The 15,157-nt window shown below is 45.2% G+C and overlaps 1 protein-coding gene across 12 annotated transcripts in view; it reads right to left on the reverse strand.

Moving 5' to 3' along the window:
- Positions 1-709: 709 nt before the first annotated feature.
- Setd3 (SET domain containing 3) overlaps positions 710-15,157 on the reverse strand; it is a 72,915-nt gene continuing 58,467 nt past the window's right edge. For 4 of the 12 annotated variants that reach the window (NM_028262.3, NM_001364267.1, NM_001364269.1 and 1 more), the window contains 7 exons: positions 13,385-13,443; positions 12,521-12,635; positions 7,598-7,672; positions 6,409-6,575; positions 5,501-5,586; positions 2,836-2,996; positions 710-1,957 (listed from right to left, as the gene is read on the reverse strand). In NM_028262.3, coding sequence (NP_082538.2) covers positions 1,511-1,957; positions 2,836-2,996; positions 5,501-5,586; positions 6,409-6,575; positions 7,598-7,672; positions 12,521-12,635; positions 13,385-13,443 — 1,110 coding nt within the window. In that variant the 3' untranslated portion in view covers positions 710-1,510. Of the gene's footprint in view, positions 1,958-2,835; positions 2,997-5,500; positions 5,587-6,408; positions 6,576-7,597; positions 7,673-9,044; positions 12,437-12,520; positions 12,636-13,384; positions 13,444-15,157 lie in introns of all 12 variants that reach the window. The other 8 variants (XR_003950066.1, XR_003950065.1, XM_030246811.1 and 5 more) reach the window with 4 other exon arrangements.

The raw sequence follows: 15,157 nt of genomic DNA on the forward strand, positions 1-15,157 counted from the left end.
CACAGATCAGTATGCGAGCTCCACATGCCAGGTCACATCCCTGGTATAAGGCTGACAAGAGACTTGGCCTCACATGTTCTCTCAAAATAGCAGTAGAAATTAGAGGGTCCCTGACTCACACAAGCCTACACTAGCGTCCAGTGCAGCGGGTGAGCCTGTCCACCTGTGGCACGCAAGATGCTGCCCTTCTGAACCCAGAGCAGAGAGCCAAACAGATCATCTTCAGGGGCTTGCCTTGACTGGGCAGGAGCAAGGCTGCCGCAGGAGCATGGCTGCCACACAGTCCCCTCCATCTCCACAGTCCTTACGGAACCAGGGAGATCATTTGCAGTGACAGTCTGGGTGCCAGGGATAACGTGTGTGTGAGATCAAGTATACTGTGCATACATCAGGACACTGAAAACCAGGAAGACACGTCACCCCGAACCCCACATCCCATGAAAGCAGCCTTCCTTCCCCCTCTATCTTGTGGCCTGTGATTCCTTGAGACCTCAGATCCCACTGGAGCCCTGCTGGTGGCTTAAGAAGGGAGCAGAGCCTCTGTAGGCCTCTGGGCACTCATGCATGTACCCACCAAACCTCTGTGTGTGTCGAGCACAGCAGGGACATGGCAGCATTCCTCGGGGGTCAGGGAGCATGTGAGGTGGTCTGATCAAAGCTCCACTCAAAAGGCCTGCACTACTCCCAAAGACAAGGAACAAACAAAAACACCAGTCATGGTTTCTCTTTTAATAAGGGGTTTTACTCAAAAGGGTAGCTTTGAAAATCTCTAGCTTGTTGTGAACCAGAAAGCCAGGGGCCACCTCATCCTGACACCACTGGAGTCAGTATACCTCTGAAACAAAGCCAGCGTGAAAAACGAGGACTCGAGTCCTACTTTGATTTAAGGAAAAGGACAAGTTTTTAATACAGCAAAACAGAACACAAAAAGTAAACAAATCCTTAGAAATCACTAGATATATGTGTGTGTTTATGTAATTAGGATCATCATCAACATTTTAAGCCATTAGAAATCAGGTTGCCACCTCACCTTTTCTTTTGGTACTGGGGATATTCTTATTAAAAAACCCAGCCTCTATTTCAATGGCCTAGCCCAGCTTTCTCTCCACTGTGCCTCATCTCCACCATCCACTCCAGAGTCCAACCTCAACTCTGCAGCCAGAGGCAGAGCCAGCACTCATTCTGGAGTGAGGACAGCAGGCCTGCAAGCATAGCTGAGCACGGACCTCACCCTTTCCTGGAGGAGCAGCGAGTGCCCACAGCTGGTCTGCAGTCATTCAAGGGTGCCTCCTCTTTTCTCCGCTGCTATTCACTACTTTTTTCTGCCCAAAAGCAAGATGGCAATCTTAATCAAATAGGGAAGCTAGATCTTTAAAATAACTTAAAAATCACTTTTATATAAAGCAGCAAAAACATATTTTCCTCTCTGCGAAAAGAAAAATGTTAACAAGGAACATGGTGATGTGGTGGGCTGTCCGAAACTTCTGCTCGACTGGATTCCATGAGCATCTCAAAGTCGCTCCTTCACCTTGGCCATGCTGCCTGAAGACTCTTCTCCAGTCACGTTTTCACTTTCTTCTGGGCTTAAGCTTTCATTTTCAGACCTGGTCCCATTAGGGATCAAGTTTTCCCCATTGACAAGCCCATTTTCAGCAGCCTTGACTTTGCTGACAGTCTCTGTGAGGCTCAGAGACTCCTGCACACCTGCTTCCTCCTCCAACTTTCTCAGGACCAGAGGGAGCCTTGAGTCCCCCACACCACCCTCCAAGAGCCCCAGGTCACTCTCCTCGTATCTGGGCAGTGGTGCCCTCTCCTCCATGTGTTTACGGTAGTACTCCCGGTTCACGGCCGCACTCTTCACTGCTTTTTCCAAAATCTCCTTTTCACCCAAGCGCAATTTGATGGCCATTGTGGCCCGGACAGAGAGGTCAGGATTTTTCAAGACGATCTTATCTTCCTGGGGGGGGGGGGGGGGATGTGATGAGACACCAATTAATGACTTAAATTAGCAAAGCTGCACAGAGAAAGGGTAAGGGTGCTAACAGTTTTTAAACTGAGGACTCACAGTACCCATGACTCAACACACCCATCAAAACTACAGTCTGACCTAGGGCTCTTGTTATAGGAAGTTGGGACTCTCAAAACAAAGGTAAGGCCAGGTAAATGGAACCGAGACAGAATAGATGGCTTTACTCAACTTTAACCACTATGACTGGAGCCCAGAGTGAAGGGCATGAATGAAAGAAGAGAGAAACAGGTCTTCCAGTCAGGCCTGGTGAGCAGCCTGTAAGTCCAGCTACTCAGGAGGCTGAGTCAGGATGGTTCTAAGTTCAAGGCCTGGGGGAGCTTAGTGATGCTGCCTTGAAAACAGGTAGGGGTTTGGCTGCACAGGCAAGCCTCTGGGCTCAACAATCGAACGTACTATATGCCGGTGCAAAGGAGAGAGAGAGAGAGGGAGAGAGAGAGAAAGGGAGAGAGGGAGAGAGAGGGAGAGAGGGAGAGAGGGAGAGAGAGAGAGAGAGAGAGAGAGGGAGAGAGAGGGAGAGAGGGAGAGAGAGGGAGAGATGGGGAGGGGGAAGGGGGAGAGAGAGCAGAGAGAGGGACAGGGGATAGGAGGGGGAAAACCTTGTAGTTAAATGCAAACTTATGTTTGTGGTATCATGAATTAAAGATATTTTTCAAAAGTACTAACTGTAAAATTTATCAAACGCTATTAATATAAACATGATAAAACTGACAAACACTGATACCAAATAAGGAAATGTCAAACATACATTTTGCTAAAAATCAGAATGAATCAAGGACTAGAAACACAACAAAGTATGATCAAATTACCTCAATTGTTGTCTTATATGTTTTTAAAAGAAGTGAGGCTCTATCTTCCAGAAATGTCCAAAGTTTGACCTCATTGTCCCAGCTGACAGGAAACTCTGCGTTCCCCAGAGTGAAGATCCTGTCAATGGCGCTGTCCCCTAGCAAATGCTCTTTCAGCTCCTCTACAAGAGACATACAGCAGCCAGTCGGTCAGGAGGACAGCACAACTCTCACTTGGACAGCACCGTCATACTCCAGCCTCTCTAAGCAGAGGCAGAGCTAAGCTCCAGGCCAGGAGGTCAAGTGAGGCCTCCCTGATAGGCAGTGCTGGTTCATCGCTGAAAACTCGCCCCACTTAGCACTCTTTCAGAGAGGGGGACTGAGAGCCTTGAGACAGGTCCTGAAGACGTTCTATGGCCACATCCCTTACTGTGACAGAACTGGAGTAAAGATCTCAGTCTTGCCAACTGGGTCAAAGACACTGAGCCTGAGGGAAGCCTCCAGGTGAAGAGTCCTGAGTACTTTCCAGAGGTCCCAGCTTCAATTCCAAACACCCACATTGCAGCTTACGACCACCTCTAACTCCAATGGCCACTGCATGCACACGGTATGCAAACAGACATACAGGCACATATATATAAATAAGATAAAAAGAAAATGGCTTAAAGATACTGGGGAGAGCCACTATCATCCTGGGACCCTCCAATTGGTAACTATGCACCCCATCAAGCCAAAGATGTAGGAACATTACATGAAGCATAGAGACCTGACTCAAGGAAAAGTGTCTCAGTGTCTCTCAGTGCGCCCCACTCTCTCCAAATCTCAACCACACATACACAGCCTCTCAATCACCTTCAAAACTATGTGTAAGAAGGAAGAACTCAGCAAGGCTCTGAGCAGCTCATCTCTGTGCATCCTGTTCAGTCCAACACACACACACCCATGCTTCCTACATAACTGTGAGACACGTATCTCTTTCCCAGCTAGATGCCCTACAGCTGTCACTATTTACAGTGCAAATCGAGGAGCCGTGCTGACAGCAAACCTAACTTTTATTAGTATTAGTTGGAGTAATTCAAAGACTACATCAATTGTTTTGACATGACAAACTGTCTTCTGATGAATGAGAAGAAACTAAAGGACAGCAATAAACATAAGATAATTTTTAAAAACTGCATGTTATCTGATGTTTAAAAAAATGACTATCTAGGTCCAAGGTAAAATTCTAGGTTTTAGATACTTCAGTCTTTAATTTAAAACCTTTTTTAGAGATACAGATCTTTTTTTAAAAAAAGCTTCTTTAGAAACAGGAATTTCTTTGCAGAGATCTCCAGTGCTGAGTCACTGCTGCCACTCCCGGCCTCAGCTCTCCCGCAGATGTGCAGAAAAGCTGGACACAGCTCACATGGCTGCAGACAAGCCATACAAAGCAGCCACTGGCCTGACCCTAGCTAGGTGTTCTGGTCGTCCTTTTCCCAGAGGTTCCCTGTCCCAAGGTGGCCTGAGTCTGTCATACTGAGTGAGGACACTCACCTGCCTGTGAGCGTCTCCCTCTATAGAGAATATCTCATACTACTCTACCTTTCTCCCCTCCTTCACCACACTCGAATACACTGTCTTCAGCAAGAATCGCTCCATGAATTCTATTATCTGCATATGACCAGGAACATGGGGAAGTCTGGGATGCGGAAGTAGTGCAGTTGGTTCTGAGTCCAGGTTGTCCCATTACTAGCTGAGTGTCTGCCCCTCTCCTAACCTCTCATACTCTTTGAACTGGAATGTCTACATCAGTGTGACAGGAAACACCTTACAAGGCAGAAGAGGTAAAAATACAGGAAGCATCATGTTAAGCACTGGGCACTGCACAAGCTACAGGGACTGACTGCCATTACCAGCATGCCCCCCCCCCCCGCCCCGATTCCTCGCTCACTAAATATAGAATAAAATACCACAGATCACCCTAGCTTGTGCACAGAAAAGCCTCTGTGTGAATGGCGGTGGATCTCTGGAAGGTGTTTGCTCTTCAGGGACAGCTAGCTACCCTGTCTCTGGTTCCCAATAGCATATATACTGCCTACCTACATTCTAGGACTAAGTTCTTGTACATTCAGCTCCCGGTCAAGCCCTTAACCCACAAGAGATAGGGACAGCCACATCTCCATGGCTTTAGCCAGCTACACTCTCCCTAATGCTCATGCAGCTGTGTTCTAGAAAAAGTCAGTAAATCATTCACTTATTCTCTACATTATTATTCCAGCCATTCTGTACAGGATTGAAGGTATCGTAAAACAACAGGTCCATTACAAATGGGGCCCCAGTGTCTGGGAGCACAGTCCAGGGTGCAGAACAAAAGCAGGAGCTCCCAGGCCACTCAGCACAGCAGGCTCAGATGATTGGTTCTGAGCAGTTATAAAACGGGTGCTCAATGCATGGACTTAATCCTTCCTGGGTCTGAAATACAGAGTTGTGGCCAGGAATATTTTGTCTCATACAGGTGCTGTCTGCCGTGTTACCCTCCCAGGATGTCTGGACTCTTCAGTTGCAATGGACAACAGATTAGTTCTTTCTCTAATATTGCCATCTTCCCTCTACCATCTTAAAAATTTTATAATTTAATGCCCCCTTGCTTTACATTTTCACAATATAAGAAGGAAAAAAATACTTTTTCATCTGAAATGATTTTTACCTTCGGTCATGCAGAATACTCGGAGAAAAGCTAGAAGCTGGGCAGAGATGGGCGGCTCAGTGGAATGCAACGCAAAAACACTGGATCTGAAACAACAGAACCTGCGGTCAGACCACAGCTCCTCAGGAGGAAGACGCCCGGCCACACACCACACACCAGCAGTGTCCTCAAGGAGCAGAGCTGAGCCTCACTATATGACAGGCATGCGCCTTGGAAAGCGAGAGGCTGGTGGGTGGGGAGGTCCTGCAGGCACTGGCCACCCTTGCCAGATGCCTACTGCCTGCCGACCTGACTCTGGGCCACGTGCTCATGGTGAGAGAAGGAAACCCACCCACAGTCCTTAAGCAGCACTGACAGTCATCCATGCCGAGCTCACACTTTATCATTAGCCAAATATTGACAAGTTCAATAAAAAAAAGTTCAGAGAATCCATTTTCATTAAGAATGGCTCCTCTAGTCCCTGGAGAACTAATAAATCATAATTCTCACCTTCTCATCACTTCACACCTCCAGTGAAAGAAAATTTAAAGAAACTAACCAGAAATTCAAGGAATCACTGAGGTCATGACTTCATTACAGAAACTAATGGTGGCAAAGAATTAAACAAAACAAATTGATCCATGTCATTAACCTTTTCAAGGTGAAAGACATTAATGACACCAGAGCACTTATTTAACTTAACAAGGACTGCAGGCCAGATCCCCTGGAACTAGCTGTGGACGCTGCTAGCAACACACTTATATCTATCTGGAAGCACTGGTCTGAATCTTGTGTAACAGGGATAAGGGGATTAAGGCTACTTACTTACTACTGTGGAGGAGTTTTATTAACACACCAATTAAACACTACGTAATGGGAATACTACATGCACCAAAGGGAAGTGCCAAGCCACATTACTGTGTACGTACGTTGGGATGCCAGCCCGAGCCAGGACCTCAGCCTTCATGGCGTAGAGCCTGTCACTTTTACTCACGCCCAGCTTAATTTTCACTCTGTCGTGGGAATTATTGTCAAAGAAAAAACCACTGTGGATCACAAACTCTGCATTTGACCGAGTGCCATAAAAAATGTAAATCTAAGATGCAGTAAAGAAGAAAATAGGACATAAAACAAACTTAGTATGCATTCTTAAAACAGAGCAGAGCAAGCAAAAGCTTAGTTCTCATATATTAGCACTACTTTAAAGCAGTAGACAGACTTCTAAAGTAACCACACATCCACTTGGTTAAAGCCTGCTGCATGGAAGGTGAACGTGTGCAATCCTCCTACGCTCCCAAATGCCAAATGCATACCTAAGGAGAGTAAGCCCAACGCACATGTCTACCACGACGAGGCAGGGAAGATGGGCTAGGCTTAGGGAGATACTGACCCAGGACGCTAAGCCTCTCCAGACACAGCCTCCTCTAAAACTGTACTTTAGAATGTACCATGTCTTCCTTTCCTTCTAAAACAGGGGAATACTCTAGAATAGGCCTTTAACTTAACTCCTGTCAGAAACCCACTTCCACAGCTTGTGCACTTTCACACTAACAGGCTATGAACGTTTCTCAAGAGAAGACCAAGTGGAAGGCAGTGTCTGTCTCTATTAGTTTTTTACTATGTGCTGGGTTATAAAACTGATAAATACAGAGATTTATAGATGTGTATTTCAAATTGACTGGGAAACTTAACTGTGCCTCTACTCAAATTATTAGATATAAAAATATACATATCACAGTGAAAGTCTAAGAGGACAGGAATGATTGTTCTAACTCCCTTAGGATTTAGCTACCTAAGCCCCACCTCTTTTAAATACTACCTCTTTATAAAGAAAGAGGTAAATAAATACTACCTCTTTATAAATGTTTTGTTTGTAAAACAAAACATTTGTTTCAGTATTGTATGACAAAACCTATTTTGGCTAACCACAGTATCACATATAGTGGTTCAGTTGTGCAAACAGCTACATTGTTTTCTTCAAAGTACAATTCTAAGCATCTTTCTGACTCAAGATTTGGTCAGTGTCCCAGCTCCTCCCTATGCCCAGTGCCTCCTAAGGATAAAAAGCCACTCCTCAGTGCCCATGGGTTGGCTCTCAGCTAGAATGCAGAAACCTACCTGATCTCCAGCCTGAAAGTCCTGCAGAGCCACACACTCACAGCGGTCATCTTCCAGGTTATAGCCAGTTGTGATCTAGGCAGGAGAGAAAGAAGGGTGAGGAGGCAGGCGCCCTCAGGGCAAAGGTGTCGAGAGGTGCTAACAGGGCAGCAAAGAGCCGGTAAGGGTGCCAGGCATTTCCATGCACATCAAAGACTGTACAGGAAACTGCAAATCTGAAGTAAATCAATCTCTCTTGGGAAAAGATAATGTGCATCATTTCTGGGTCTCCACCAAACACACTATTAGAAAATTACTGCCTTTGAGCCCAGAGTAAGGTTTCCACAGATGACAAAAGGCCCACACCCACACTGGCCGCCCTGCCTATTCACGACTCATGGGGGCCTTTGGGGTTTCTGTATTTACCTACAAGTGTTACTTTTATATAACTTTTGTCCAGGGAGAAATCAATGTGAAGAAAGGATTTAGTTCAGTGATAGAGCACGAGTTTAATATGCTCAAGGCCCTGGACCAGAAATACCAGAAATACATAAAAAGTGGGTTTTTCCTACTATTTAAGAATCAAGAAGACAAGAAAAGAGCCACTTCTAAGTCACAGACACACTTTACTCTGTGATTACAGTGACCTAAAACTTTCAGGTAAGCAAAGGCAAAGTAAATAGTTATTCGTCCCTTTCTTTTTACTAAGCGTTTTTAAGCCCATATGGTAGGTACAGACAGTACAGAAAAGTCCCCTATCCTGACCCCAACCCATGGCACACTTGTCTTGTCTCTGCATGCAATACACAGATGTGACTGCTCTTAAATGCCCATAAACTCTTAAATACCCTTTGAATCTTCTTTTCCAGTTTCCCTCATGCCTACTCCTTGCCCTTGCTTTGTAAACATGTAGTCTTCAAACCTCTTCTGAGTGGTCTAGGCTGCAGCACTACACTTCTTTACACTGCTCATCACAGAGTGATTCTGGATAGTGCCAAGTTCCCAGGAGGCCTCAGAGCCTGGTGTTCTCTGCCACATAGGTCACAGTCCTGTTCCCTCTCGTAGTAGGGTGTTGATAGTAGGAGTCATCTTTAACTCCTACTCTTCTTTGAGACTCAGAAACCATTCTTCTTTTGGGGAACAACCTCCCCCCCCATTTCACCTCTCCCTACCCTCTCTCTTCTATAGCTACCACCACATACGCCTATATAACTGCCTTCCCAGCCTCCATGAACCAGGAATGTTTTTCAAATCAGAGTCTCCAGTGTTTGATGTACAGTCTCTAACACCCGACACTGCCTTTGAAAAGACTGCCTTGAGGCACAAACTCCTGGGGGGGGTGGATCGAGGCCCGATTAAGTAAACAGTCCATCTGGATGCCCCATCCCTCAGAGCCTCCTAGACTGTGTATACTTGTTCTGGCTCCTTTTGGTCACACTCATTCCATCCTGGAGAATCAAAGACTCACCTATTAAGCAGCACCACAGGAGAAAGAGTATGACACATGACTCCCTCACACATACAGAGGACATAACCATTTCCATCTTTGTTTCAATTTCCTCAGAGTATATCCATTATTTGCATCATGTATGAAGAAGGAATGACGTTATGCATACGTGTTGATTCAACTTGAAAAAGACAGCGGAAAAACTAAAGAAACAGATTACAGCTGTGTCCATGTGTCCTACTCTTTTGTCCTAGACCAGAGTGTATATGCTTGTCACTTCAAAGCAACAGATAACGAACCTCCTAAAGTAATGGGTGGAGGCCGGTGAGGTGAAGTACCACCTGCAATCCAGCACTCAGAGCTGAAGGAGTTCCAGCCATCTGTGACTACATAGCAAGTTCAAAACCAACAAAACAAAACAAACAAACAAACAAACAAACAAAAAGCATACCAAAAACCCCAAAGGAACTATAGTATATGGGCACTGTAGGAAGGTCACAGAGGATAAGGAGGGGATTGTGTGACAGAACGCCCAGGGTAGCTGGCCTAACCTGACACTAACTCTAAGTGTCAGGAGCATCTGAGGAACAAGTGTTCTTCGCAGGAGCAGCAGCAAGCACAAGCACTGACGGGGCTGTACTGGGATTAGGGACAGCAAGAAGTCAGAAGTAGGTGAGACTGTACATGTTTATGAAAACTGGGGTTTTGATCTGAGCTGAGATTCCAAGTATCTTGGGGATTTTCACCAGTTAATCAGAGGGCCCTGAAAGCTTTCTACCACAATGACTGACAGTCATGTATGATACTCTCACCACAACACACACAATTGTCTATAAACCCCTTAGCAGAGACCCTCTCAGGTAAACTGACAGGAAAAAATCCATCAACTCTGATCATTTTGGACAGATCCAGCAAGATTAAAGATACACATTTGTAAAATGAGGGCAACTGTGTGGTGGTAAAATGTTTGCTGTGCAGGCATAAGAATAAGAATTGGATCTCTAGCATTTACGTTAAGTTAAATAAACAAAGAACCCAAGCACAGTGGTGTGCATCTTTCACACCCTCACAGAGGGCCAAAGTCAGGGAAACCTTCTAGACCACCTAGTGAAAGTAGCAAGCTCCAGGGTTACTGTGTGAGACCTTGTCTCAAAAATATGAGGTAGAGCTGGGTGGTGGTAGCACACACCTTTAGGGAGCAGAAGCAGGTGGATCTCTGAGTTCAAGGCTAGCATGGTCTACAGATCAAGGTCCAGGACAGCCAGAGCTACACAGAGAAATGCTGTCTCAAAAACCCAAAAACCAAACCAACAAAATATGAGGGGGAGAACACTAGAGAAAGCCATGCAGCCTTGACCTCTGGCCTCCATCCACACAATACTAACAGTGTACACATACACACACACACACACACACACACTCACCCCTGCACAAACCTGTGAACATGTATACATGCAAGAGTATTCACACAGAGACATATTTCCTATAGCTTAGGAATGGGCCTAAGAAAATCTTAAAACCTGCTTCTCCAGGGGCAAAGGACTTCACTCCCATTCACCAGAATCCTAGGCAGCACTTCTTCTGCCTTGCTGCCACCACAGAGAGTCCCTAGGGTCCGGTACTGTTGAAAGCAGTCAGCACTAGTGGGTTACACCTTTCTCCTCAGTTCCCCTGTGAGAGTCTAATGGCAGGAGAGTCCACACAGACACACAGAATAAAAGCCTTTCCCTGAAAAGCCAAACCTTGAGTTCAAGTACCTCATTTTAAAGGAGGTTAACTGGTGATGAGTATGATAGATATGCAGCTTCACAGTTGGAAACTGCATTCCTTAAATGCTGCCACACTCAATGCCCCATAAAACCTCATGGCAACAGAAAAAAAATCAACTAAGGTATCCAGTTAGGTGTGTGGGACAAGGATGACATATTGGCTTCTTGAACAACCTTTCTGAGGGTTAGCAGAGAACAATGGTAGATTACAGGACACACAAATTACATTAGAGAAAAAGATATACCAAGAGTTTTCTGTTATTCTTAATTTGAGATAAACTCAAGAGTGCACAGTTTTACCATACCAGCAGGGACATAACACCAATGCCCAAACTCAGAACACCCATGAATATGTATGTAAGGGTGCCACAAACAGTCAAAAGACAGAAGAGAGTGGGACAGTACCCTCAGTTGCAGCAGCCTTCCGTGCAGCTAATAATCCAGAGGACACTAGGATTGCAGGGGACAAGAGTGGCTTATTTTATTTTACTAGAGACTTCTGTATTATTTAATTCTTTTTGATTATTTAATATTGGAAATGAAAATAAATTTTAATGATCAACTCAGTTTGGGAAATAGTGATCTAGTTCCTATAGAGGGATAAGAAAACACAAGGGTCAGATATTTAAACTTCAAGCTTATCAGTTTAAAAATGTCTCTCTCTAAAGGAAAAAAAAGAACAAAGAATATAAAAATTATATGCATTAATGAAAGTGTAAAACATGCTACTATTTCTTAGTCCTGCTAATTAAATTAAGCATATCTAAATTAAGACAAAATGTAATTATAAAAGTATAATTCTTCCTAGCTACAGTTCAGATATTGTGAAGATCTGAAAGACTACCAGAATTAGCAGGAGGAATTTGCCTTGAGTGTTTGCTGCACAGCGCATGTGCTCAGGCCTCTGTATAGATGGAAAATAATCACTTTCAGCATTTCTTTAATCTATTTATAATATTGCTAATAATAACAAAGCAAGCTGGCACTGCAGAACAGGAATCAAACCCAACTCACCCTGCAGGCCAGCTATGCTGAGAACTTCAGAATGAGCTGGGTTTGTCAACCCCCCCCCCCCCCCAACACACACACCTGTGTGAGTCCTCATCAGAGAAAGCTTCCGCCCCATGTCATCTGGAACCCAAGAATGTGGAGGAACAGGACTTGCCCTCTTCCCTTACAGAACTGGCCACAGGAAGACGCTTCCTGTCTTCACTCAGCCAGCCACCAGGCAGCCCTGCACTTGTGCCCAGAGCCTAGCACACACACCTGCCATACACAGGCTCCAGAGCAAAGCAGGTAAACCATAGTGGCCGAGGAACAGAGCAGGGCAAGGGGCGAAAGGAGTCAGCAGAGAACAGAAAGAAAGAGCCATAGAGAGAGACAGAAAGATGAAAGGTTTTCTTCAATAAATTCCTACTTGTAAGAGAATAAAAAGCAAAGTGGCCCATTGAGCCTGTGGTCCAGTGAGACAAGAAATGACTGTGAGAGCTGGGGCTGGGGCTCAGACCATACAAACGCAGTCGCCGCAGTCTCTCACAGTGCTCTAAGATTGGAGTTTTCAGTCTTCAGTATGAAGAGACACCCAGCTTCTATTAGAGGCAGGCAGGGAAGAGCAAGGGTTGCTTCTGCTTGTCCTGGAGAGAGCTGGCAGGGGAATAAGGAGCCAAGGAGAATATGCACTCAGAAGCTCAGCAGCCCCCAGCCTCAACCCCAGGAAGAGATCTTTACCAGGCCATTGGTATGATTGCACATGTCCCATAAAGGAATCAGAGCCAAGGTCACCCGGGAACCATCCTCTGTAGGAATTTGGTTTTGCCGTGTCATAACTGATGAGACGGCCCACCTGTTACAAAAAAATAAAATAAAATAAAATAAACAAATTAAGAGTAAATTTGTGGAAAAGCCACCCCCACAAGAACACACTCAATTAGGAAATTGAGGTTGTGAGTGGCTGCCAGTTTTCAGGCTTTTTTGTACCATTTAGAACTAAAGGCAGAATTGAGAGGAGGAGGGGGCAGAATGGCAGGAAAGGAAGCCTGCACACAGCCCACCGAGTATGCAAAGGAACTAGGAGAAGCAGGGGTCTCAACCTACGTGGTGATGAAACTGCTCTCTCCAAAGCCAGCTCCCCCTCACCCAAACGCTGACTTCAGCGGTAGGCAGGGCTCTGAGCCTCACTGACCGACCAGTGGGTGCTGCTTCTCCTCTCTAACAGACCCCTCCACGGTGTGGACGAGGCATGGAACACGGCACTTTTATTACATAGCACAGTCCGTTAGCTCTATGTTCCAAAGAATCCCTGCTTCACACTAATGTTAATCTACTTAAAAGAGAAAAAGTCCTTTAGCAACACTTAACACTAATGTTAAGCCCAAACGCCCCTTGGCTACCTCAGGCAAGCTACTGGCATTACAGGTTCACAGCGGTTTCTTGGCAGCTGTCAAAACGCCAGTGCTTATCGAAGCCGCTCACCCTGGCTTTTGAGACCGCCCTATTTCAACACTGTAAGTGGTCGCAGCAGGCCACTTGCTGCCGAGCTGCCCTCACTTCCAGATCCTCAGAAACCACCCGCAACACAGCGCCCTCACAAACCTGTAGTCCTCGTAAGTGAAAGACTCCTTCAAGGGCAGTTTGTTGGCATGAGGATGGGTCTGGGAATCAACGGTTTTAGGAAGCAGAGGTGGGGGGGAAAAAAGGGAGAAAACAGAAATCAGTCAACAGAATTTCATTATTTAGCTGCTAACAGATCCTAACAAGAGCCAAATGAAGCAGGAGGCGTCCAGCCGCGCAACTGAGGGATCAGTGTGCTATTGTGCCCTCATACATCACTGTCAACTTAATTTGTTGTGCCCAGCGGCCGCCATAAATCTGCTCCTTCACACTTCCATCCGGAACCCACAGACACCACACAAGACAGTGTAAGGTGGACTGCTGCACAAAGGCAGGCACACCCTCTGCTACGAGTACGAGCTCTGAGGGAACATGGAGCCTGCAAAGCCAATAGGGAGGCTTGCCTCTCCCGGGGTCTCATGCTCTGCTAGATTTTATTCTCTTTGTATGTCACAAGAAGCAACACTTACAAACCCTCTAGTACGTTGGAAATACTCTCACATTCTCTAATAACACTTGATGACAATCGACTTAGGTGCAAATGAATTATTTACACAGTAAATGTGGATCAAACACAGGAAATCAAGCAAAGTCAAGTCTTGTGAGAGAATGAAGTAAATTATACAAGTAAGATAAAGATAACACAGACAATCATTAAATTACTTTTTTCTCTAAACAAAAGAACATTTGATAAAATATCCAAAACTTTACACATGGAAGAAAATTTTATAGCTTCACATTCCCTTTTTATAATGCCCTACCCCTTAGACCTGTAAGCACTTAAAACTCTGTCTCAATTAAGGAATTAAAGCTGTAACAGTGTGATTTTAACCTTAAGTTTCAGTTACAGTCTGAGACAGATTGCAGTTAAGTGATCAGATTAACAAACGGTTGTTTCTGAGCTGGAGACCAGATCTGCGGAAGCTGATCGTGTGCCTGCTAGTGTGGCTCCACGCAGCAGTTTTAACTCCAGGTACGGCACGGCAAGTGCACTGCAATTCATCACCGCTCCCTGTACTGTGCTGGCTGGTACTGTGCGCAGGGCAGTAGGGAATGAGGCAGAAGTGGCTCAAACCGTAAATCACTCAGAAAAACAAAAGCTTGTCCTTGGTGCATAATCTTAGACAAATTATATATTACAAAAGGGGCTAACTGGGTGTTAGCTCCCAGGTGCCTGCTTCTCCTCTCTTTATAGCCTCATTTTAAGCCTTTGGAAGAAAAGTCAAAATGTAAAACTGTATTTACATAATCTTTAAGATGCATGTTGGGCCAGGTGTATCTGTACATACCTGTAAACACCAGCACTTGAAAGGCTAAGATGGGAGGATCAGAAATGTGAGACCTGCCTGTGCTACCTAGCTAGTACCTGCCTCAACATAAATAAATCACAATGCGATAAAATGAATATTGTACTAGCAATGTGCAATTAAATAAGAGACTTTAAGGGGACGTACAGAACATGACAGGGCACTTCCAGTCTGGTTCAGGAAATGGTATGCTAGGGGAGGTCAGCCCCGCCCCACCGGCCTGCCCTGGAGCCTGTGCTCTGAGGATTCGAGGTATGCCTTCCTCTTACTTATCACATTTAGCCAAGACAGAGTCCAGATTTCCCTTTAAACATACTAATCACCATAAGGCCCTTTCCTCTTCTCAAAACTAACCTGGTAAGAAGAGACAAACTGCAAAATAGTAAGGAGAACGGATTCTATTGACCAATTTTCCTTTCATTTGTAATAAAGTGAAATCTCATTTTAT

Source organism: Mus musculus, chromosome 12, assembly GCF_000001635.26.
Source record: "Mus musculus strain C57BL/6J chromosome 12, GRCm38.p6 C57BL/6J".
Classification (NCBI taxonomy): Eukaryota; Metazoa; Chordata; class Mammalia; order Rodentia; family Muridae; genus Mus; species Mus musculus.